This window comes from Ischnura elegans, chromosome 9 (genome assembly GCF_921293095.1).
Source record: "Ischnura elegans chromosome 9, ioIscEleg1.1, whole genome shotgun sequence".
Classification (NCBI taxonomy): domain Eukaryota; kingdom Metazoa; phylum Arthropoda; class Insecta; order Odonata; family Coenagrionidae; genus Ischnura; species Ischnura elegans.
This window is the reverse complement of record NC_060254.1, coordinates 88435311-88458753: the sequence shown is the minus strand read 5'-3', so window position 1 is coordinate 88458753 and position 23443 is coordinate 88435311. Positions and strand designations below refer to the sequence as shown.

The 23443-nt window shown below is 41.0% G+C and overlaps 2 protein-coding genes across 2 annotated transcripts in view; one reads left to right on the top strand and one right to left on the bottom strand.

Moving 5' to 3' along the window:
• Positions 1–10440, top strand: part of LOC124164987 — an 84502-nt gene extending 74062 nt beyond the window's left edge. The window contains exon 3 of the mRNA XM_046542226.1: positions 10346–10440. Coding sequence (XP_046398182.1) covers positions 10346–10440 — 95 coding nt within the window. The remainder of the gene's footprint in view (positions 1–10345) is intronic.
• Positions 10441–15830: 5390 nt separating this feature from the next.
• On the bottom strand, positions 15831–16340 carry LOC124164986 (DNA-binding protein HEXBP-like). Its single transcript, XM_046542225.1, has one exon. The coding sequence runs from the start codon at positions 16338–16340 to the stop codon at positions 15831–15833; it is 510 nt and encodes a 169-aa protein (XP_046398181.1).
• Positions 16341–23443: the final 7103 nt, after the last annotated feature.

The following is a 23443-nucleotide window of genomic DNA, read 5'->3' as shown; positions in this document are numbered from 1 at the left end:
AATCCTAATCACCCTAGTGATGTCTAATCGTTTTTTAAAACTTTCTGGCATCGAGAATGAATGATCAGTAAAACTATTATACAAACACGCTAATACTTAGTTTAGCATTTGTGCATTCATCTCTGGCCCTCCTCTATTTCGGTAGATTCTGTTAGTTCATTCCATATTGTCCTCCGCTCCATTCACATTTCATTTGAACCATCAGTTCCCCCTCAATCCTTAAAATTGAAATCACTCAATATTTGTTTCAAAAATAAAAAAAAATCTTAGGGGAAAAAGGTTCAGCCCTGTCCTGCGATGGTTGGTTACCGTTATACCAGGTGAGATTCTTGCCCTGATTATAAAAATTTATTAAAATGTTATTCTGCCAAACGGTTATTCTGTAATAAAGTTTCGTCGGTAATTAGTGAAAGACTTCATGTTCAATATGTATTTTTTTGTGGATTACGAAGATTCATATTGATTTGGCGAAAATATTCTTTAAGGATAGTGAGAAACCAACGAGTCTTCAAAATGTACGAAGAGAGATACCTCAAGGGATTTGGGCATTTTCCTGGAGGCTGGCCAAGTGGAAGAATGGGACACCCGTGGATTGAATCCGTGACTCTGAATAAGAGAGACGACCTGCGGTTCTTTTTCTCGCGTGCATGAATCGGAACACCCTGAAGCGCGAAAGAGTACGCCCCCTTATGGTTATTTTTTCCATTCCCACTGCCACAAGCTGAGGTATAGCTCTTTCTTTTTCCCTGAATCGGTGTCCAAAATTGGAATTCTCTCCAGTTGAACATCTACCAGCCTCGCCGAAATCCTTAAAGGGAAGTATACGCTCCGCCGATTTAGCAGCTAGAAAATTTAGAAATATCCCTAGCAGGAAGAATTTGGCGGAGAAAACCGTTCAGAAATATTTTTAGTCATTACTAGAGATGCGTGAAAATCGCAATTGCGATAAATGCGATATAGATGCGATGTGCGTAAATAAATGCGACATAGATGCGATGACTGGACTCTTACGATAATTTTACGCAAATTTGCCTTTTAGACGGCAAAATTCGTACATTTTGGGCCGAGCTCAGTTTAAATGCTCCGCCGACACTCACCGCTTAAAGCATGTGAGCGACTGGCCTGCTGTTAGTTGGCTGGGACTCTACGTGGCCGCGAACTACAAGTTGGCGCGGGCAAGCTACACCTCCGCCACTTATATATATGTCTTATTCCTTAATTTATTACCGTTGTAAAACATAATTATTTAAAATATCCTGTATTCTGTCATATAACTGTGTTTCACTACATTTTATCTTCATCTACCTCATTATGAAAATTAAAAATAGACGCTACAAAATGCGATAAACTGTTATTGAAAGTGCGATAAAATAAAAATGGAAGTTCGATTTTCACGTATCTCTAGACATTACCATTATAGCAATATGCATTTAGTGACACCATTATTGGCGTTGCTGAGTAATAAATATTTTGTCTCTTTCCTCGTAGGGTTATCCATTGATTTCATTTTGCTGATGCTGTTTTTATTCTTAAAATTGCACCTTGGAATTTACAAAACATTACAAGCATCCCATCCTCGTAAGTATACGCTGGTGGTTATAATAATATGCATCAAAAAAGCTGAAATCAGTCTTTCATAAAAATTAAATGTGCAAGCAATGGAGTATAATAATTTAATGAGTGAAATTATTCAACTCGAAATGAAAAGTCAAAACACCTCAGCCTCAGATCGGTCTCTTACCAACACTCTCCGTATTGCCAAAATTGTTGTTTTAAGATTTAGGAGATGTTTAAATAATACTACATTTGTAATTGAAATGTGCATTTTTTACGTTTATTTCTCCCTGTAAGTGGATAGTGTCTGCATTATACTATCACAAGACATCTGATAGCTTTCCTGGTTTCGTTTGTATTTCGTAGCAGCTTATTTTATATTCAGCCAGTGAAGTTTTAGTATCATGGGTATGCAAAGCGTCCCCAATTACATTCCGCTTATTTTCCCTTCCTCTAAATAGAAAAGAGCTTTTTACCATTCAGAACGCTCAGTAAAGAATTTTGAATAGGATACTTAACTGGCTAATAGCTAGCTGGCTGCGCTTTTAGAATGACAAAATTTGCATTGTAAATACGTCCTGCGCTTGTCCAATTACATCGGCTCTTCTATTATTTCTTACAATGCATTACTGAGTTTTAATCGCACTTTCTAAATAAACGGTTGCTTCGCGGAATGCTCACATGTGGGAGTGACTTGCGGTACTGTGAATATACTCCAAACCCAGAGTACTCTCTCCTCATTCCAGTTAATAATATTCCATTTTTCTGATAAATGCTGTTATCACCTCGTAGGGGTTGGCTGCATCTCGTTGCAATGATTTTTAAACAAGTATTTGGTATTCCAAAATGTATTGACTTTGCCAGAATAGCAAATTTTCATGCATTATATAAAAGGCTAAAAAATGGAAGATAGTCAAAATTATGCGTTAAGAAATTACATAAAATTTGAATACAATAATGACGTGAGTGCTCGGATGATTTGGGCATCAAGAAATACTATTTGAGAATAAATATTAGAGTTGGGGATGTGCGAGTACTCGAAAATTCGAGTCGAGTAGTTGGTATTCGACTCGAGTGTTTCGAGTGGTGTTACGAATGTCGAGTCGAGTCGAGCAGTTTCGGTTACACAGCTTTCGAGGCCAGTGAGTTCAGAAATCTGCCGACCTTAGGCGCTATCATGAAACCCATGTAATAATATCGTTTTTAAAGTCAATAAGTCGTTCTAATGCCTTGTCCCTGAAGAGTCAGCTTGCCGTATACGTAGCAGTCAGTAGTCGACGTCGGCGCCAAAAACCATTCCGTCAGCCGCGGCCGTCTACCGACCCGCCGGCGCATTCGGAATAATCGGAGTGAACCTCAGCGTCGCTCATACTTTATATAGTGTGCGATACTTTTATAACTGGAACCCAACTGGAAAGGTTACACTTGTGTCCTGTACACTTTTTTCGGTCATTTTTCCCTACGTGAGCACTTGCTCACATTCATGAAGCTGAAGAGCTGAAACATTTCATTTGCTGAAGAGGTGGTATATATACTCACCGGTAGCTAGACGGATTCCGGGTATAAAGCCCGGGCGATTTTTGAGGGTTACGGACGGATGCCCTACCCTACTTTCTTAACTCAAACGCTGGGAGAATATGTAAAAATTGCTTAGAATTCTTGGAATAAACATGAAAATTTTCGGCTTTAGCGGAAAATGCTGGTATTTCCCTGTTTGACGTCACAATTAGTGCTATCTTTTTGTTTAGAATATTTCTTACGTCCGATGTTAATTTCGTTTTATTCCTTCGCTGCGTTTTTTTCCTTCTTGAACTAAAAAAAACAAGAGTTGCTAAGGTTGATTAAATAAAGTGAGAATTTAAGAAAAAAAATTTGGTCCACATGACTAAAGCTGGTCACAGTAGCATGGACATCAGGATTTAATTTTTTTTATTATTTTTTTTTTAAATTTAAGATCAGAAAATTATCTACAAAATTGTCTCTAGACGTAGAAATAAACGTTAAAAATGCACATTTCAATTACCAATGTAGTATTATTTACACATCTCCTAATTCTTAAAACAACAATTTTGGCAATACCGACAGAGTGCTGATAAGAGACCGATTAAAAAACCCATTTGGCCATTTGACCGTTTGGCCAAAAAATGCAAAAAACTCATTTTTGTGACCTTTGACCTTGAATAAAATTTTTTGCACACACGGGATCGATGGGGACTTTTCAGGATTTCATGAGAATGGTATCTATGAGGTTAATGCAACTTTTCAGCTTGCTGGAAATTTATGCAAGGGTATCCCTATTTTTTGGGCTAATTTGACCGGGCTAATGAGCAACAATGAAAAATTGCTTTCCCTTCGTAACGAAAACCTGTTGCAATCTAAACGGTACCTCCGTGCCATAAAAGCTGACTCTCTATGAAAAACCAGGGATATTCAATATCTATTGGAAACTAGCCTTAGCATCGAGATTCCTAAACAACGGAAAGAGAAATACAATTTAAATTGTTTTAATTTAAAACAGGGGACATGGAATTAATGCCCTGATGTAATTTTACGCATGAATTTCTGTCAAGTTATTTTGAAGATTCGCCTAGAAATTTAAAAATATCTAGAGTATATGTAATAGAACACAAATCAGCCAATTAACGTAGCAGCTGCGCACGCTTAAAACTGAATTAATGGCGTTAATGCGTAGAGGGTCTCGCCCCGAGTCACCTTCCCCACCCTCGTCCCCGCCGACGATCTTTCGCTACCTCTTCTTTCCTTTGCTTGAAATATTTTTGAGGATTATATTACTGATTTCATTATAATGTATTCGGCCTTTTTAAATATCTATATGTTGTGCCTTTATGTGCTTTAAGCATTTGGCATTAACTTATGAATTTAATTGCAATTACTATGCAATTAATGCATATTAATTGCAATTAAATTTGTTTTCCAAAAGTTTTTGTCGTTACCGTCATCATGTGAATGATACTGCTGTGTTATCATATTCCATTTACTTTAGCGTTGATCAATTTTGAAATGTAATTGTAATTGCAACATCATATATGATTTCAGTATCACCCTTCCTTTCCTTGCCCTCAACAGTATTAATAACTGCTTTGAAGTGACAGACAGTGATATTTCTGGCAGTGATTTTTTATGCTCGATATTTTTGTTCTTCGTGGAGTTTTATCATGATAGATGTGTCCCTGTGTGGTGTTATTTTAGAATAAAGATTTTTTTGACCTTCATATTTCATATAACGTTATGTAGGTAGTGACTCGATTAGCTTATATCATTAAAGATAAGTATTGCGCTTTTCTGTTTATTTTACATCTGATTTGCATGCAATGAAACAATAAACCATTCTGTTTTTCTAACAAAACTGAAATAACATGCGTTTCCGATACTGGTTACTACGTACTTGTTTAACGCTTCGTTATTTTATGAATAGATTAGCTCTATCCATATCCTGTGCATTTCCATGGATTTATAATTGAGCCATTAATTATCGTTGAAAAAGTCATTAATATATTTTTCCATGTGTGAATGAGGATCACGAGGTGATAATGATGTAAATATACAAGATAAACGATGACAGTCAGGATGGCAGTGTATGAGTATTTTATTTACGTTAACGCGGAAAGAACTGAGAATTTTTGTCATATTATGTTGATATATATTTATGTTTTTTACCATGCATTTGTACTCTTTGAACAAGCAAATGATGGTGGAAAAAATTGAGAATATCGTATAAACCGTGTGATGAGACCGGACTACGCTGCATTCAATATGCGTTGCATTTCCACCTCAGTAAAGGACTTCATATGCGTCACGTTGTTTTGGGCAGTTCGAAAAAAACGAAACTTTTAAAGCTTTATCACCATTTGAAAATAAACATATGTTTTCATTCGCGATTCAAATTATCGAAAAAAGATTTGAATTGCATTTCTCTTTGTTACTTATGCACTTTCATGAGTTCCTCGAAGACTCCAATTACTTCGTTATCAATATTCAGTCCTCCCAAACAAACTTGTGATTCCGTAATGATACAGTCGAATCACAAGTCCTTCGCAATGAAGACTACCGCTGCTGCCGACCTTGAAGCAGGCTGTAAAACTGTTTCGAAAGCTGGCCCAATGTGTAAATCACAGGCGTCTACAAAAATCACAGAGACAATTTGCAACGAGACTGTGCCGTTCTGTGTGAGGTACTTAAAATATTTCAGAAAAACGGAAAAGTAGAAAACTGTCACGAGAAGAGGATACTATGGGTTAGGGGAACGTTGCCGCAAGCAACTCCCAGGGGTCAGAAAAACCTAAGTTCTAGCACCTCACTTTCAAGACGTCCGTTTAAAATTAATTAACATTTATGGGCACTAATCCAGCACTCACCGAAGACAAGAGGGTTCGTTAAAAGAATTCCAAATACGTGCTTGTGACAATCAGCTTCTCTAGTGAAGTACCTGGACCCTCGGTGGAGAAACAGTACGAGACGGTTCCCACAATTCCCACTTCTATTAGTACTATCCTTCCCGAGCAACGTCGGGTGGCCTGCTATGTATGAACTCTTAACGGGGAATAGCCCCTGCCATTGTTACTCCAAGCGCCACGAGTCTACTGGGAATTGAGATCCACGCGCCGAGAATGATAAGTAGCTGAGGTGACGTGCTTTGCGGCTCTTCATTTGAAACGCATTGCGCGTCAAACACCCCATTCAATGGCCTACGGTGTCACGCAAAATTACAACTTACCCGAGCGGTTACCCAGCGGCCTCATTGATCTCTCGCTTTACAGTGCACCATAAAAAACCGAGGAAGTACACACCTTAGGGCCTATATGCCAGTCATGCAAGGTGTCGTATTACGCGCCACATCATCCCAAATCCATTCCTATTACTCTCCGCATTATTCCCTGTGCCCAAAATTAAGTAGGGGATAGTGGATATATTTTACAAGCTCACTTTTTTCCTTATCTCACTCGTTCATATGTACCATCGTTTTCAATTATATTTAGACATCTACGAGCCCCACTTTACTGATGGGGCTGGGCGGGTATGAACTTGGAGACGCGAATATAACAAAAGAGGATCCTTAATCGGCCTCTAAATATGTGGTCACCCACCGCGAATTAAAATGGGTTTACAAAAGCCGCTGTTGGACAAATTGATCCGAGTTTCACGGGTTGATTAGAGGTGTCTTCCGAGGTTTACATTCATAATGATGAGATTTATCAAATTCATAAATTTTCAATGCTATTCCTCGCATTTACAAAGACCTTGCTGCAATATATTGGAAAAAATTAGATCACAGTGCACTCATCACAACGCCGCGGACGTTTTAGAAATCCCATTGAAATGCGACCGAAGTGACAGCAGAATTCAGCCTTGTATGTGATTGAATGTGGGCATCTCTATATAGTCCATTTGCTTGGAGGGTTGTCACATGAGGCAAACGGCATCCTTTGGTTTTACGCCACCGAGAGCTGACGAGGAAGGACAAGGATGCGGCTGGGCTGGCGTAATGGGAGTCAAACTCCGGTGGGAAAATCCCGAGCGGATGGAATGAACCGAGGAAACTCACGTCCACGTAAACGTTAAGCTATCGGAGTATTTTCTTCCGGACTCCGTGGCGAGGTTTTTCCTCTTATTATATTCATATTTGTACTGGCCGTTTATGTTTCACGAAGACGTGGCCGAGGCAGTAAAATTTTGCGTGCGGGTGTCTAAATATTATTGAAAACGATAGTACTTATTATCCCGAAAGCCGCCTAGAAAGGTATATGGCGGGAGGCATTATGACCCCAGGCTGTGACATGAGAATTCTAAAAACGTTTACGTGCTCTTGATGAGTGATTTGAATGCCTTTGTTCTACTTACCTTGCATTTATTATTGTGTTAAAAGGCTCGGGGGATGACAAAGTATTCTTATACCCGTCCGATCCGAAAAATGTCTATTTTTAATCGCTTCTGTTTGAACCGGAAATATAATGCAGTTCTAAAATGTCGCAGCTTGCTTAAGAGATCTCTTACTTTTCTTGGTGGAGTTATTGCTCTTTGTCTCAGTTTTGTTATTCCTTATGGTTGCTAATCGTGCCATTCTGTTAATTTTCTCAAGTCTTCTCCACTGCTTATTGCTTGATTTGTAAATAAAATATTTCCTTATTTGCGAATTAAATGTCAAAATTCCATCAGAAAATTATCTACTGCTCACCTAATGGCAACTTTTCTCCTGACGATTCGCGACATATTCGGTAGCTCTAAATTTTCGTTGATGCAAACAAGGAGCTCACTCTAGATTTTAAAAAATAGTAGACATCATATGAATGTCCCACTAATTAACATGAAACGGTTATCCGGTTAGATATAGCAAGAAAGCACTTTTCATATTATAGCAGAGAAGACACGTCCTCTGAACTGTGAAAAGACAACCTAGAATGGCTTGCAGAAAGAGAGCAGACGTGTAAAACTCCAATCTTACTGGCTAACTTCTGCCCGATTCCATAACGAATACGTTCTCCTGAGGTACCTCTTTCGCGCTAAGTTGAGAAAAGTAACAATGAGACCTAGAAATAATTAGCCACGTGTCATACGGTAGGCTTAGAGCAAGTTTGAATCTGCTATGAGGTCCAACTTTTGGTGTTAAGCGCTGGGTTATCTTCAAACAATTCGATCATCACTTCTTTTTTTTTTTAAATTCGCTCTAGTAGTAATATCTATCGTGAATGGGTACCATCCGACCCCAGAAGTTTCGTGTGTTTCATTTAAGTTCTGGAAGTTGAATTTTAGTTTTTAGGCAAAAAATCTTTTTCACAAAAATCAAAACACTCCTTATCTTTTCTATTAATAACCTTTAAAATAATAATTACGACTAAAAGTTTATCCAGATAAATTAATGACCACTTTGGTATTCTGTGGTTTCTTGTCCTGGATGAAGTTCTTTTCATCAAAAATAAGTCTTCCTTCATGGGACATATTCATTCATACCTTCCTAAGACTTTAAACTGGAAGTTTGTTTGAAGTAACTTAATAACAGCAATATCCTAAAAAGCACCCGTATTAACCGTTTAAAGATAGCTTAAACGAGAAACGTATTCAACAGATATTCAATATATTCAATATACCGACTTTAATGCTGAGCTACCCAAAAAGGTGTGAATTTTATGTTTATTTTATTCTCGGCGCCCCTAATGGTAGTTTTTGCTTTTGTTTTCCTTGCTGGTCTTGAATAATTACTACCTAATGGTGTGACATTTAACTAAATTATTTTTGGAATTAATGCTATTGGAGTGCTATTCTTTTGAGAGAATAGATACTGTAAGAGACGATCTGTGACAAACGCAATAAGTCTTGATAATGCATAAGTAGCCATGCTAAAAGCTCAGCCAGCCATCCATTAGCCAGATAAATTTCCGCTTTACACACCCTTTATGCATCGTTTTGAATGCTACAAAGCTCTTTCCTCATTAAAAAAAAGTGAAATTAAGAGGGTGATAAGAGGGGATGCGTTGGATGCAGATCGTATAAAAAATTCACGCGGTGAATGTAAAATAAGCTGCTGAAAAAAAAACAACGTATCCGGGAAAGCTTTCGCCTTTTTGAGCGACAAGGAAACAGAAAATGTGAAGGATTACAGATAGATATAATATAGTTAACAACACTTTCAGTCGCTGAATAAAAATTTATGTGGTAAAAACAAAGCTCAATTTTCATTCATTATGAGTAAATTCCACAAAGTGATGCCTCAAACCATCAGCTTCATTTAACGAAGCTTATTTTAATGAAGATTTAAATATCATGTAATTGCGGTCTGCTCTTGAAAACAAAATATGAAATAGTATTAGGTTAATCTGAGAATTTTAATCAAGGCGGAATTATTTCATTCTAGGGCGCACGTTGCACACATAATCTTTGATAACTCTAATAATAAATATGGATTTGCTGAATAACAAATATGAATTTACCATTTTACTAGTTTGCTTGACCCAAAAACACGCCGCTGTACTCAGCTCATACAGCAGAGGATTTTCGAGTCTGCCACAAATTGTGTTGTCACCGTTTGCACTTTAAAATAGGTCACTACTCGCTTCCCTGACTGTGCTGCGATAGGAATTTCACGAGGAAATGCGCGTTTATGCCGAAAATCGAAATTTATTTTCGTAATGATGTAAAAAGATCGAATGAAAAAAAGTTTCAATGACATTATTTGCTACTTCTGCTAAGCCAACTGGTTCAGCTTCGTGTTAATTACTATCTCCTTCGTTCAGTGGCGCAGCAAGGGGGGGGGGGGGGGTTTGGGGGATAAAACCCCCCCCAGAGCTCAGAGAAATTTTTAAGTTTAATCCATTTTACTTATTTGGATCAGTATTACTTATCGAATAGTGTTAGGATTTTTCAAATATCCCTTAGAAAGCCGTAAAATTCACCAACATTCTCAAATTCATTTTGGGCTATCATTCTTAAAACTTTTCTGGAGGAGGGCCCCCGCAACTCCTGCTTACCCTGGTGGGTACGCAATACCCCACGTTACCCTAAACCCCCCCCCCCCTAGCCTTAATTCCTAGCTGCGCCCTTGGTTTATAGCAAATATCCATCAGATTTGCTTTTGATGCAAAAATAGTTTATTGAATCTGGTTTCATTCTGAAAGCAGAAGAGCTAATCCCATATATTTTACTTCCATTGTCCATTGGTCGTATGAGAAGCAGCATTCAAAGGCAACAATTGGAGTTCCTAAAATAATTAAACTCAGTGATGGCTTAATGGCTAGTGGACAGCCTCATAACTGTCACTGTGTATCTGAATGAATTCCAGCAGTAGAAGATGTCTCTGTGGTTAGAGTGAAGGGATTAGATGCTGGAGGAAGTTGCTCAAGCAGTCAAACTGCAGAACTGAAGGAACTTGACTAACAACAAGAAGTGCTTTTTTCAATGCTACAATGGAAATTACAGTTTTTCTTATTTTGTGATAAAATATATATCCTTCACTCAGTGCGTCTACCCAAGGAATAGTTTGGATACATGGGCGTACCAGCGGGGGGCCTGAAGGGGCATGGAGACCCTCCCCCCTAGAAGCAAAAAGTAAATTTAGTTCAAAATGAAAGTTTTGATAAAATTTTCTTTATACCTAAGAAAAGTGATGGTTAAATGATGTTTCAAAATTGTATTTAAAATAAAAATATTTTTCCTTGCAAATAATTGAAAAGATAATAAAGAACTGGGGTGGGTACTTATAATGGGGTGTCTGAGCCTTCCCGCAGGATTTGAACCCGGACTCTTCGATCAGCAGCCGAACGCTCTACCCACTAGCATATCACGATCCCCATTAAAATAATTGGGAGCGCGGAGGAATTAATTCACAAAAATAGTAGGTGAAATAAATGGATAGCTGTAAGATTTACGACCGCTATTGGTCCGTCAGAGGAAGTACAGGGAACAGAATTGAAAGATTTTGAGAGATTACGACCATTCTTTTATTGATCCCCAAGTAGATGTTGCTCTCTCTACATCCCGCGATCGACTGCCCGCTGCCAAGCTGCTTACTCTCCCAAGTCCACCTTAGGCGTCCCCACGTGACCGGCATTCACCTCTCCGATTCGTTGCCACCACCGTGGCGTGTGAGGCTCGTAGGTAGCTGATGTTGCAGTACCTATAGGTGGGAAAGGAGCGACCGGAACCAGAGGGATGTGCAAGCTGAGGAAAAGAACGGAGAGAGCGTGGGATGCTTAGGTATTTGCTTTCGAACATGACGAGCCAGCATCCGCCCTCTTACATCGCCCTCCCGCAAAACAAAATTGGACACAGAGTGGACAATTAAAAAAAAAATAAGACATTCAAAATGAAATACCACAATAACCCAACACCCAATAAAACGTCAGAAAACATCATACAATCCCGCAATGCGTAATCATTCCAACCCTTTGATCAACAAAAACACTACTTTTCATATAATCAACTTGGCTAAGATGATACCATTACCTACTCAAAATTCCGTAACATACTAAATCATTGTTCGTTTCATGAAAGGACATAATGCAATCACCAATTTATAAAGATGTTTCTCAACTAGTACTCCATTATCCAAATGGAAAACACTTTATCCCGTCGCACTGATATAGAGGCTACATACGTAGACTTGCATACACTCATCGCCCCTCGGGCAAACACTCGGCCAACACCATAATGGCCTCATCACTCACTTTTTAACATGGCCGTGGCCTCAAATTATATGGGCAAACGGCTAGCGTCGTACTTTCACAATTACTCTCGCTGCTTTGCTCATCATATGCACTGGGACACACTTCGGGGGAATTTGCACTGAGGGATGGGAGGACTTCAGGGGGCATGGTGGTCAAAGGAGTCTCCGCTGCTGCCTGCGTTATCTTCGCGCGGTCCGCGCTATCTTCAAAAGGGGGTGGGGACATGGTGGGAGGCAAGGTCGTAACGGGTAAGGTCGCCGCCGACGTGTCAACAATCTCCACGGGGTCTTCCTTGTCTTTATCAACAACCCGCCGCCTACTTCGCAACGGGTACGGCGAACGCTGAGGTAACGGCTGCTCTGCTCGGAGTGGGCGTGGTCGGTCGGCTTTCCATTCGCCTCCGCGCTCGTCCTCCGAATGATCGGAAACCGCCGGCCAAGATGCCTCGCTCTCCAAATCGGAAACGGCATCAATTTTCGAAGAAGGGACGGGGGAAAACTGTCACTATTTCTTTCTTCCTCGTTGTTGCATTTGGAGTGAAAGAAGGGGAGGTGGAAACGATTTCCGGAGACGTTGATGCTTCCTCAACTCCTTTCCCACCCGCCATCAGTAATCTCGGACGCCCACGCCTTTTCTCGCCCCTGATTGCGTCTGCGAATTCATGTTCCTTATTTCTCACACCCCTATGTGCTTTGACGCGGTCTTTATGCACCACGATAGTCCTAAAACGTAGCTGCAAACGTAGATTAGAGTCATTGAGCACCTCAAGGATTTTATAAGGCCCCGAAAACGGTTTGTGGAACTTGCGGATTCTGCCGGGCTTTATACAGGGGTCGTTTAGGTAAACGTATTGACCCGGCTGGTAGTTCACATCCCTGCTCCTCTTGTTGTATTGCCTTGCCTGCGACTCAAGGGCCCTCTTACTGTTCCCCAAACATTCTTTCCAAATCTGCTTGAGTTGATTACTTAGTTCGTCCACATATGAATCTCTCGTACCAGTCTCTACGGTCTCTAAGCAATGGAAGGGCGTCTTCATTTCGCGACCGAAAATCACCTTGAACGGAGTCAATCGCGTGCTACTATGATAGGATGAATTATATCCGGCCATCGAAAACGCTAACCACACATCCCAGCTATTGTCTCTTCCATTAACATAGTGGCTTAGCATTTGCGAGATGGTTCGATGCACTCTCTCACACCTTCCGTTACAGCTGGGGTGAAAGGGTGATGTACGTAATTTAGATATCCCTAGAAATTTACACAAATTCTGGAATAAAGCCGACTCAAAGTTGGGGCCCTGATCGGACAGTATATAATCAGGAACACCGAATTTCAAAATCCACCGCCTAAGTAGAGCGTCGGCCACTACTTCCGCTGTCTGTGATGGAATGGCCACCATCTCTAAATACCGTGAAAAATGATCGAGAATTGTAAGTATAAACCGGCTGCCGTTCGAGGTGCGCGGTAGGGGCCCAACAATATCTATGCTGATGAAGGAAAATGGGGAGGTACTTACTGGAAGTTTCTTTAAGGGTGCCCTCGTCTTGCCGTAAGGGCTGCGTTGATTACAAGGAACACAGCTAGCAATCATCTCTCTCACATCCTTATCAAGGGAGGGCCACCAGTACATCTGTCGTATTCGTCTAATAGTCGGCTTTACTCCTAGGTGTCCTGACAGAGCGTGGTCGTGATGTTGGCGGAACACAGTTTCCCGTCGGCTCACAGGAACCACCACCTTTAATCCCTCACTTGTCGATCGGAACAACAGTCCATTTTTCTCCTCAAAACTCTCGCACGACTTCCACTCCTGGCATTCCGTATCCTCGGCTTGGTACCTCTTCCAATCTTCGTCATCCATTGCCTCCACCACTCGTATCTTTCGGCTTAACCCGTCGGCGTTAAGGTGGAGTTTTCCTGGCTTGTGAATAACGGAATAGTTATATTCACCGAGCTTTAACGTCCATCGCATCAATCTGCTAGAGGGGTCCTTCATACTGAAAAGCCATTTCAATGCTGCGTGATCTGTTACAATTTTAAAATTTTTCCCAAATAAATAAGGCCTCCAATGCTGAACACTCCAAATTATCGCCAGCAATTCTTTTTCCGTCGTGGAATAATTGATTTCCGCGACATTTAGTTGCCGAGATGCATACGCTATTGGATGCTCCTCTCCTGCGACCTCTTGTGATAAGACGGCCCCAAGGGCAAAATTACTTGCGTCCGTGGAGAGGATAAAGGGTTTGTTAAAATCAGGGTATACAAGTACGGGGCTACAAGTCAGTGCATCCTTTAAAACCCCCATTGCGTGTTGACAATCCGGTCCCCAGATAAACGCTGTTCCCTTCTTCAAAAGCCTTGAAAGGGGCCTGGCCAGCTCGGCGTATAGATCGACAAAGCGTCGGTAATAGTTAGCTAGACCGAGAAAAGATTGCAACTCTTTCACATTCGTTGGGGTTGGAAAGTTTTTTACAGCGTCAATCTTTCCCAGGTCGGGCCGCACACCCTCTTTCGAAATAATATGGCCGAGATAATTTACTTGTTCTAAGGCAAAGTGGCATTTTTCAAATTTTAATGAAAGTTTTGATTCCCTCAATTTTTCGAAAACTCGTCTCAATCTCTCGGAGTGTTCTTTAATTCCGCTACTGAATACAATAACATCATCTAAATATACTAAACACTGTAAGGGTTTTAATCCGCGGAGCACTCCGTCCATCATTCGCTGAAAGGTAGCAGGGGCATTTCGCAAACCAAATGGCATTCTAGTGTATTCGTAGTGCCCACTCTCGACTACGAAACCAGTTTTAGGCTGCGATTCAGGGTGCATGGGTATTTGATGATACCCGCTGGTCATGTCTAAGGTCGTGAAATATTTACACCCCCCCAAATAATCAAGAGTATCGACGATATTTGGAATCGGATAGACATCGGGTGTTGTAATGGAGTTCAATTGCCGAAAATCTACACAAAATCTAAAATCCGGCTTCCCATCTGTGGATTTCTTTGGCACGATAACGACTGGTGATGCCCATGGGCTTTCACTAGGTGTAATTATCCCAGCCTCAAGTTGCTCTTGCACAAATTTCTCTACCAATGGCTTCTGATGGTACGGAGTGCGGTATGGGCGACGATATATGGGCTTCGCCTCATTAGTAGGTATGTGGTGGTACGCGATATCTGTCGCAGGTAGATTTTTCTTATGACTAAAAAGGTCACGAAATTCCTCCAGGACAGGCCTCAACACATTCACCTCATCAGGCCATAGGTGACTTAGCTTGTCAGCAAAATTTAATTTATCGGTGACATTTTCTGTCGTCCCTATTTGGCCAACTCTTGCCACATCACTTTCGCCCGCCAACCCTGTACCTAGCTCGTCTACCGTAGCCAATAACGTCCCCTTTGGAAAATTTACTTCCTCTGCCCCAAAATTCGCCACTTGAAGGATAACAGAGTTATCTTCACCTACGCTACTCAAACTACGAGCCACGGCACACCCCTCAACATCCGGAAGTATGGGTTCCACAATCACTTCGCGACCCTGAATGGGGGTTTCACTTACAATTGTTGTTCTAATTATTTTTTCGCTACGCGGCGGCACAGATATAGCATTTACTAAACTCAACTCTACATTTTTAATAGTTTTTTCGTGTCTTTTAGGACTACTCTCCTTATTAGAACTAATCTCCTCCTTCAGGTCCTGTTTCTTCTCTACTAGTTCCCCTGTTAATGGCCAACTATTTTTGCCCACACAAAGTTTACCCCCACTCACATCAATTGATGCCTCAAATTTCTTAAGAAAATCCAAACCTAAAATCCCGTCAAATTCTGCAACTCGCTCAACCACTTGCATATTTACATCATACTTCACTGCCCCCACAAAAAAGGTCACTTCTTTCTCCCCGTAATTCCACATTCTTCCCCCAGCAATACCCAAAATTCTGACCGTAGGTGCTCTGATTTTGTCTGTTCCACATACAGCGCGCCTGATTAGGGAAATCTGAGCCCCCGTGTCTATTAGCATTTTACATTTTCTTCCTAAAATGTTAACTACTGCCACCAAATCGCATGAATCCCCCTTACTGCACACACGAGGTAGGATTACACTTACCAGGGGCCGGATTCGGCGGCTCTTCCGGCCCCAGCGCCATTTAAATCTCCCGCCTGTTGGACCCCGCTATGGATCCTACAATCACGGGCCAGATGATCTCCCCTTCCGCAGATAAAACAGCGCCTTCCTCGGCTGCACTGCTTGGAAAGGTGACCGGGCTGCCCGCAGTTGAAGCAGACGCGCTGGCTAGGGGCATGGAATACTCGGCGGGCGGGTGGTCCATCCCTTGGTACCTCCGCCGGCCTCCTCTCAGTCTCCTGGATCCGGATGGCGTTACCGATGGCAGCATCGAAGGTCTCAGGGGCAGTCAGTCGACACTGATGGCCAACCTCCCCAGTTAGCCCACGTAGGAACGTGTCGAGCGCCCGCTGATCCGCCTCGACACGTCGCTCCGCCACTCGTTCTGCTGGGCCCTCAGTGGAGTAGGTTCGCGCATTTATCGCCCGCACTCGGTCAGCAAATGCCTCAATGCCTTCGCCCGGTGACATGCGGAGGTTCGTTAACATCTCCCGGAAAAACCGCGCGCTCCTTTTGGAGCGATACCGCGCCGTAACGAGAGCCTTAAAAACTTCGTACGAGTCTGCCTCGCGGCATTCGTCTTAGCTACGAATGAAAATATTAGCGTCTCCGAGCATACGCAGCTTAGCGACTCGCAATCTATCGGCATCGGACCATCCACCGAGATCTGCGATTCCCTCCAACTTTGAAAAGAAGGCGTCGACATCCTCCTCGACTTTTCCCGAAAACTCGCCAACCGCCGTGAAATATGCGAGCTGTGGTCGAGTTTCTATCGCGGTTGCCGCGCTGCTATCCTTCAGCCTCTTATTTTCCGTTTCGACCTTGCGGAGCCGTTCGCACAGTTCGTCCATGGCATGCTGGAGCTCCACCTTTCGTCCGCCTAAACTGATTCGAGAAGACATGGTCTTATCTTCTGATATGTATCCTCCTCTGACTAAGATCCGACACTTCCGACACCAATGTAAGATTTACGACCGCTATTGGTCCGTCAGAGGAAGTACAGGGAACAGAATTGAAAGATTTTGAGAGATTACGACCATTCTTTTATTGATCCCCAAGTAGATGTTGCTCTCTCTACATCCCGCGATCGACTGCCCGCTGCCAAGCTGCTTACTCTCCCAAGTCCACCTTAGGCGTCCCCACGTGACCGGCATTCACCTCTCCGATTCGTTGCCACCACCGTGGCGTGTGAGGCTCGTAGGTAGCTGATGTTGCAGTACCTATAGGTGGGAAAGGAGCGACCGGAAACCAGAGGGATGTGCAAGCTGAGGAAAAGAACGGAGAGAGCGTGGGATGCTTAGGTATTTGCTTTCGAACATGACGAGCCAGCATCCGCCCTCTTACATAGCTTTGTTACGAAGGCCTCCGCGGTGATTAAATTGATGATTGTTTTCTGGGATAATTACGCGTCGACTCATTTCAGGTGGACGACAGTTTCGGACGCGTTCCAGCTCTCGTCTTTGGGTCCAAATGATCTGCAGAGCTGCAATTCTTTATATATAAAGCTAGTCAGGCACGCGCTGATTTTCTCGGTTTGAATTTCGTTGTTGGAAGAGCCGTTTGGAAGACGAAGTTAAAGGATATTGGCTGCGTTGCGGACATTTTTGAAGACCGATTAAAATTCACTCAAAGGCAAAATATATCAAGCTCCCTCGGGTTGGGCTCTAGACTTATCTATACAATCCCTTGAGTGGAATAAAAAATTCCATTTTTCGTAGTTTTCTGAATCGAAAACAAAGTTGAGAAAACGTAGTGAATTTTCTGGGGAAGGGAAGGGTGACTGGTGAGCGGGACCCTACACGAGGCGCCGCACAGTGGGCTGAAATCGAAAAAAGCTGGACAAAACCCCATAAAATGGTTTTTTGAGTACGGATTTCGAAACTTTGCACAGTTGTTTTTTGATACATTGGTGCATTTTTTTGACGCAAACAGTTTTTCGCAGGTCAAATTTTTAAACAAATTACTTGGTCTCAAAGTTGAACAAATTTCGCAAAAATTACCCGCATTGCATTTTTTTCGAAATTCAGTATGTTAAAACTGATGCCACAATTTCTGTAGTTCTTCAGTAGCTAAAAAAATTCACAATTTTTAAAGCAATTTATCATTGTTAATTATTGATAACTTTCACTACTCAGTTATTGTATTTGTGACCGATACGACACAAAATGGTGGACTCTGTTTTTCGTCGAAATTTTGTGTTCATGTAGGATTTAAAAAAAAAGGATTATCGAGTTACCTCGAGATAGTTACACCACGTATGCAACAAAGCCTACAGAGTGTGATACCAAAACGAGAATTGCGACCACCAGCGACGCCGAAATTAAGATCGATTTTTCGAACATGCGGCACAGTCACTGCTCGCTGTTGGCCACGGGGAATATCGTGCTCGACAGATGTTGGAAATTGAATTTTTTAGAGTAGATAAATTGTATAAAAGCTATAATATATTAGTGTAATATTTATTTTCCATTTCATATCACCTAATTTTATTCACTGCCTTGCCATATTTATCGTCGATAAGATATAAAATGGCGCCGCGGCGTGCCGGTCGACCCTCATCGGGACAGTCGTTAATCGGTCAGCGATTTTCAAAATATTCAACCATTCCTTCGCTCTATTCTCCCACATCTCGCACCATAGAGATTTTTCGTGGTGCGTCTTAACATTCCATCTCTCCGGCATAAGCACTACCTACTTATGTTGTTAATGCTCCTTGGGTTTTTCCAAAGAATTCCACTCATCCTAATATTTCCGCCCTGGTGTGCATCCCTTCCAACTATTAGTTTCCTCAGCTGCTTGAATTAGGGAGGGAACTTAAGGGAACTTGGCTATATATGACCTCAAATAGTTATTGACCTTCAGTAGGAATGACCAAAGTCCTTGCCAAACTGCACCTTTTGAGGATGCCGTTTGGCAAGGATTCAGGATTGCTGCCACTGCAAGATTCAGCCTACTTACTGCTTCTAACTGGAACTCGTGCGTTGTATCCCAAATGAGAAATACATATGTACTAAGAAAGAAATTTTCATCCACTAAATGATTAATCTAAAATATGTCGCAGCCTTATTCTTATATAAGATAAATATTCTCAACCTCCATTATACAGGGTAGAAAAAAATTGTGTCACGAAATTTAAACACTGAATCTGATGCCAGTGGGCACCAAAATTAATCATGATGTTTAGGTTGAAAATGTACCATTTTTAAACTACAGAAACTTTTAGTCAGGTGCGTTCGAAGTCATGAGTTGTCATGAGCATCCTGCATCCCTTCATTTCCAATCATTTTCATTTATCAATATTCTTATTCACGTTATTTCACACTTTTTCCGAAGGCAGCAATCGTCTGTTTTGAAGGCGTCGCTGTAACATGCCACCAGTAGGATGGCGCGATACATTCGTACGAATGCGTGGGGGTGGCGTGATGGTCCGGCTATTATCTTTCATTTCACGATCGCTTCAAAATGGCTTCCAACGATGCTGGTATGATACCTCTTTGAGTGGTAACAGAAAACTCATGCAATCAACCTTCTATCTCCACTTATCACCTTCATCAATCATCATTACGCATTATTTCATGATATCCAGTTTCGCTAAAATAGTTGAACCTTTGGTTGATAAACCTGTTTTCCATTAAGCTCTTTATTTCCTGTTGCTGCGGCGATGACAACAGTTTTGCTGACATGACTCCCAGTGTCTTCAGGTCGAAGATCATCTGCGTATACACAGTCTATGCGTAGAAAATTTATATTAGGGGTATGAATGTAATTCTCGCAACGAGGTCACACCGTTTATCCTGTTTAAATAGATATAGACGAAGGTGAGGATCGTAGAGATATCTTTACATTTCTCTAGGTTAAATGCAGGAAAATTGGCACTGCCTCATGATTTTGGGAGAAAAAATTTCTCACACTCCCATTACCATCAATTTGAAGGCACACCCGTCCATTTTCTTCAGTCTGTACGCCATTCAACCCGGCCAAGTCCCCCGTTGTCGGAAGGCTGAATGCGTCATTCCTTTCCCGAATGATTCCTTTCCAAGTTTAGCGCATCGGAACCCGGGACACGGAGTTAGAATTTAGAAGTGGATTCCACCCTCGTAGTCAGCGCCATCGGGAAAGGATAAATTAAGGAGGAGGATAGAAAATTGGCGGGTGGGTTGAAGAAGAAGTAAAGAAGGGAAGCAGCAGTATTTTGGATGCGTGAAACGTCGTAGGAGAACTTCGGTGTGCAGCGGTTGACTGCACTGCGGATAAAGAGAATGGCGATGATGGGGAATGGGGTGGTGCACTCAGGATGGGAAACAAAAGGTCTGAACAGGTTTACGAGAGGCAAGAACTGGCCCTTCTTTGGATTTCCATAATGCAGGCAGGTGCTAAATGGAATCGAAGAGCCGTGAATATGTCGAGAAGTGGAGAAGTGCATGATTCAGGCATAAATTTTGTTATTCAGTTCAGTTAATATATGATGGAGCTATCAAACCATACTTTAGTGCTTCAAATTAATTTGAGTCCTTGGAGTTTAGCAAAAGAAATTTATAAAAAATTGTTTTCTATGCAAAATTTTAGATTAAGAGTAAAAACTCAAATGTGCGCTCGCCAAAAATTATACTCAATAATGAGATGCTCAATAATATTCGTAAATAAAATACATTCAAATTAATACTTTTGCTAAACTCGAGATAAAAATATGAAATGGCTCTCTAACCTGTTTCAAGATTGTTATAAGAAATGGAAGAAATTAGAAAATGAAATCCTTAAAGTTTGATTGTATTAATATTCTGATACTTTGTATATAGGCTCCTTGGGTGGTTTGGCGTTTTATCGGTTCTTCTACCAACGTTTCCTTTTCCATGCAGAAAGTCTCCTTATTGTGGAATGGTCCCTCTGCGCATTACAGCGGGTATTTATGTTCGTTCCGGTGGGCGGAATGAAGGTTAGAAGTGGATGGGGTTATTCATTTTGATAGTCCTGTCTCTCAACAGCTGAAAGCCACGCGTTGCTCATATTTTGTCCAGTGTTACTGTTGAAATTATATGTGGTGTTTTACCTTATACCCATCCCCTCATGATTTATATGGGTTTAGAAGTGACTTTCTCTCGATATGGCCTTCATACCAGGGATATCTATTATATGCCTTTCCGCGGCTCGTTCGGAGCGTTGAATAGTTTGAAGTCTAATTCCCCCAACGCATATTTCATTGCATGTCTGGCATTTAATTTCACAAACCGCCGCAGTTTCCTATTCATCGCGTCCTTTTATGCAGCGCATTATGCTAAGGAGATACCTTTTGGGCTTAAATGTAGTTCTCATGCTATATTTTGCTAAAATTCTTACAGTGATACTTCTGGCGGAGGCTTTGTTATCCTACATCTTTCAGTGTCCCTGACGGTCCTATTAATAACGCTTTTTCTGCAATCGTTGCCACTTTGAATCTTCTTTGGTGTTATCGTTTCACTATATCGCTGTTCCTCATCTTTTTCGAGTAAATTACAAGTAAATAACATTGGAATGTAGACTGCAGCATTCAATTAATTTTCCCTTTATGTTGGTGCGAGTTTTTGTTATGCTCTATGAGAGAAACATGTTGTAATCCTCGGGGATAAAATTAGTCTACTTCTCTCATACGATCTTTCATCCAATCATTTGGATCGGAAAGTTAATTGTTATTAAACCCTTCTAAACTACCGTTTTAATTTCGGCTTTTTTATATAGCTTTAAATTTTTATTTGAAGCATTTTCATAATGCGCAGTGCACCTTGTTTCTGATTCTTTTTTATCGCATTTACTTTAAAGTTTGAGAGAATATGCCTCTTAATGATGTGATGAGGGGAATTGCAGATTCGTGTAATGAACACAATTTTTTGAACTTCACAGAATTAATAAGGGCAGGTACCCAGACTTGGGGTTAGAGGAGAAGAATTACCGTTGCTGGTCATTGTTACCGATAAAGAAATATCAATACGGGGAATTTGGTGTATTTTTTAAATAGGAACCAAGATAAGACTCTGTTTAATCTTACATTATTACACGAGCATGCCACATGCCATGCGTAAACATGAGCAGAATATCACCGGTAATACATTTGTTAATTCTACGGTTTGGAAGGTAGGCGAAGACGGCTAAGGTTTCTTATGGATGGACAATTGGGCAACCCTCCGAGTTTAAACGAGTGGGCAAATTAGTTTTGATGACCAACTGAAGATCATTGTAACCAACTTCATGTCGAAGAATATAAGTTCACATTTATAAGCAAGGTATCGGTAAACACTATTATCAAACCAATGCAATGATTTCATTCTTTCCACCAAATTACCAATGGTGTTTCTACGCCATAGGTTTCCGTAAAAACTATTTTTATATTCGTGAAACACCGAGGCACATAATGGCCTCTCCAAAATGGCTAGGGTAATTCAAAAAAGGTAATGTGAACTATATTTATTATTTCTATTTGAAAGGGTGTAGTAGAGGGCCGAATTCTTCCTGTTGAATTTTCTTTTTTGAGATATGGTCGTGAAAGTTAGTTCTGATAGAAATTTACCTTGCGACACTTAACTTAGGGAATTGGTGAAGTTGAAAGTGGGAGGGGGTCTCTAGGGCTTTTTCCCTTATATTTTCATCCCGGTAGTGCGCTCATGAAACCTCGTTACTCTTGCGTCTCTTCTTACGCGAAGCGACCTCCCTCTATTCCCGCGAGGAAAGTAGCGAGATTAGCTCCGGGAGACAAGCCACTGCCCGTGCGTATATGCTCACCTTACGAGACTAGACGAAAATTAGGATTGAGCTTACGCTTGCCCTACGTGATTCGCCAAAGGGGAGCTGTATAACATGGAGTGCATCATGTGCTTCAAAGGCGTAATTTAAGAGATAATTGATCATTATCCATGATATGAATTCTATGGAAGATGTTTCGCTACGTCTCGGATCTTCACTTGAACAGGGAATTAAATAATCCACCGTCCTGATTTTGTGTAAAAATTATTGTCTTTATTATGGAAATTATTTCTGCTAAATTCTTTTAATATCCATTGAAGGAGAGTTTTATGATTCAGGTCTAATGTTTATTGAATATTACTCATCATTTACATAAATAAATTGATTTGCATCGATAAATTGAAATTTACCAATTGAATGCTTGATATTTTTAACTAAGCTGCGAAGTATTAATCCATTTCATAATTTTCATTGATTTCTAATATGATCAAATGGTTATTAATGAAATTTAATCGTAGAATGTGGTATTGAATGACTTAAATAATATTTTGTATTAGCATCTAGCAAATGCAATTGCATGGACTCCTTTTCCTTCGAAATAGGTAATATTTTTGAATGTGTTATATTTTAGAATATGCAATATTTTTCCGGTCTTCTTTCACAGCCTACACCGTTTTATGCAAAATTGATGGTCTAAGTTGTAATAACAACTATTATGATCCTTCAGGAGTTCTTTCTTTCTGTTACTGCTTGGGTGTCAGCCTTTCGGCAGAGTTTATCTCTCATCCTTACGATAAATTTTAATCGAGACCGACTCATCTCTGGAATGGTCTAAAACTCAACCTCAAATAATTGAAATAGCGATTCCAAACGAAATGAG

What these genes read in the sequence shown, in the direction of transcription:
- LOC124164986 (XM_046542225.1), bottom strand. Translation starts at nt 16,340, where the DNA reads ATGTTAACGAACCTCCGCATGTCACCGGGCGAAGGCATTGAGGCATTT.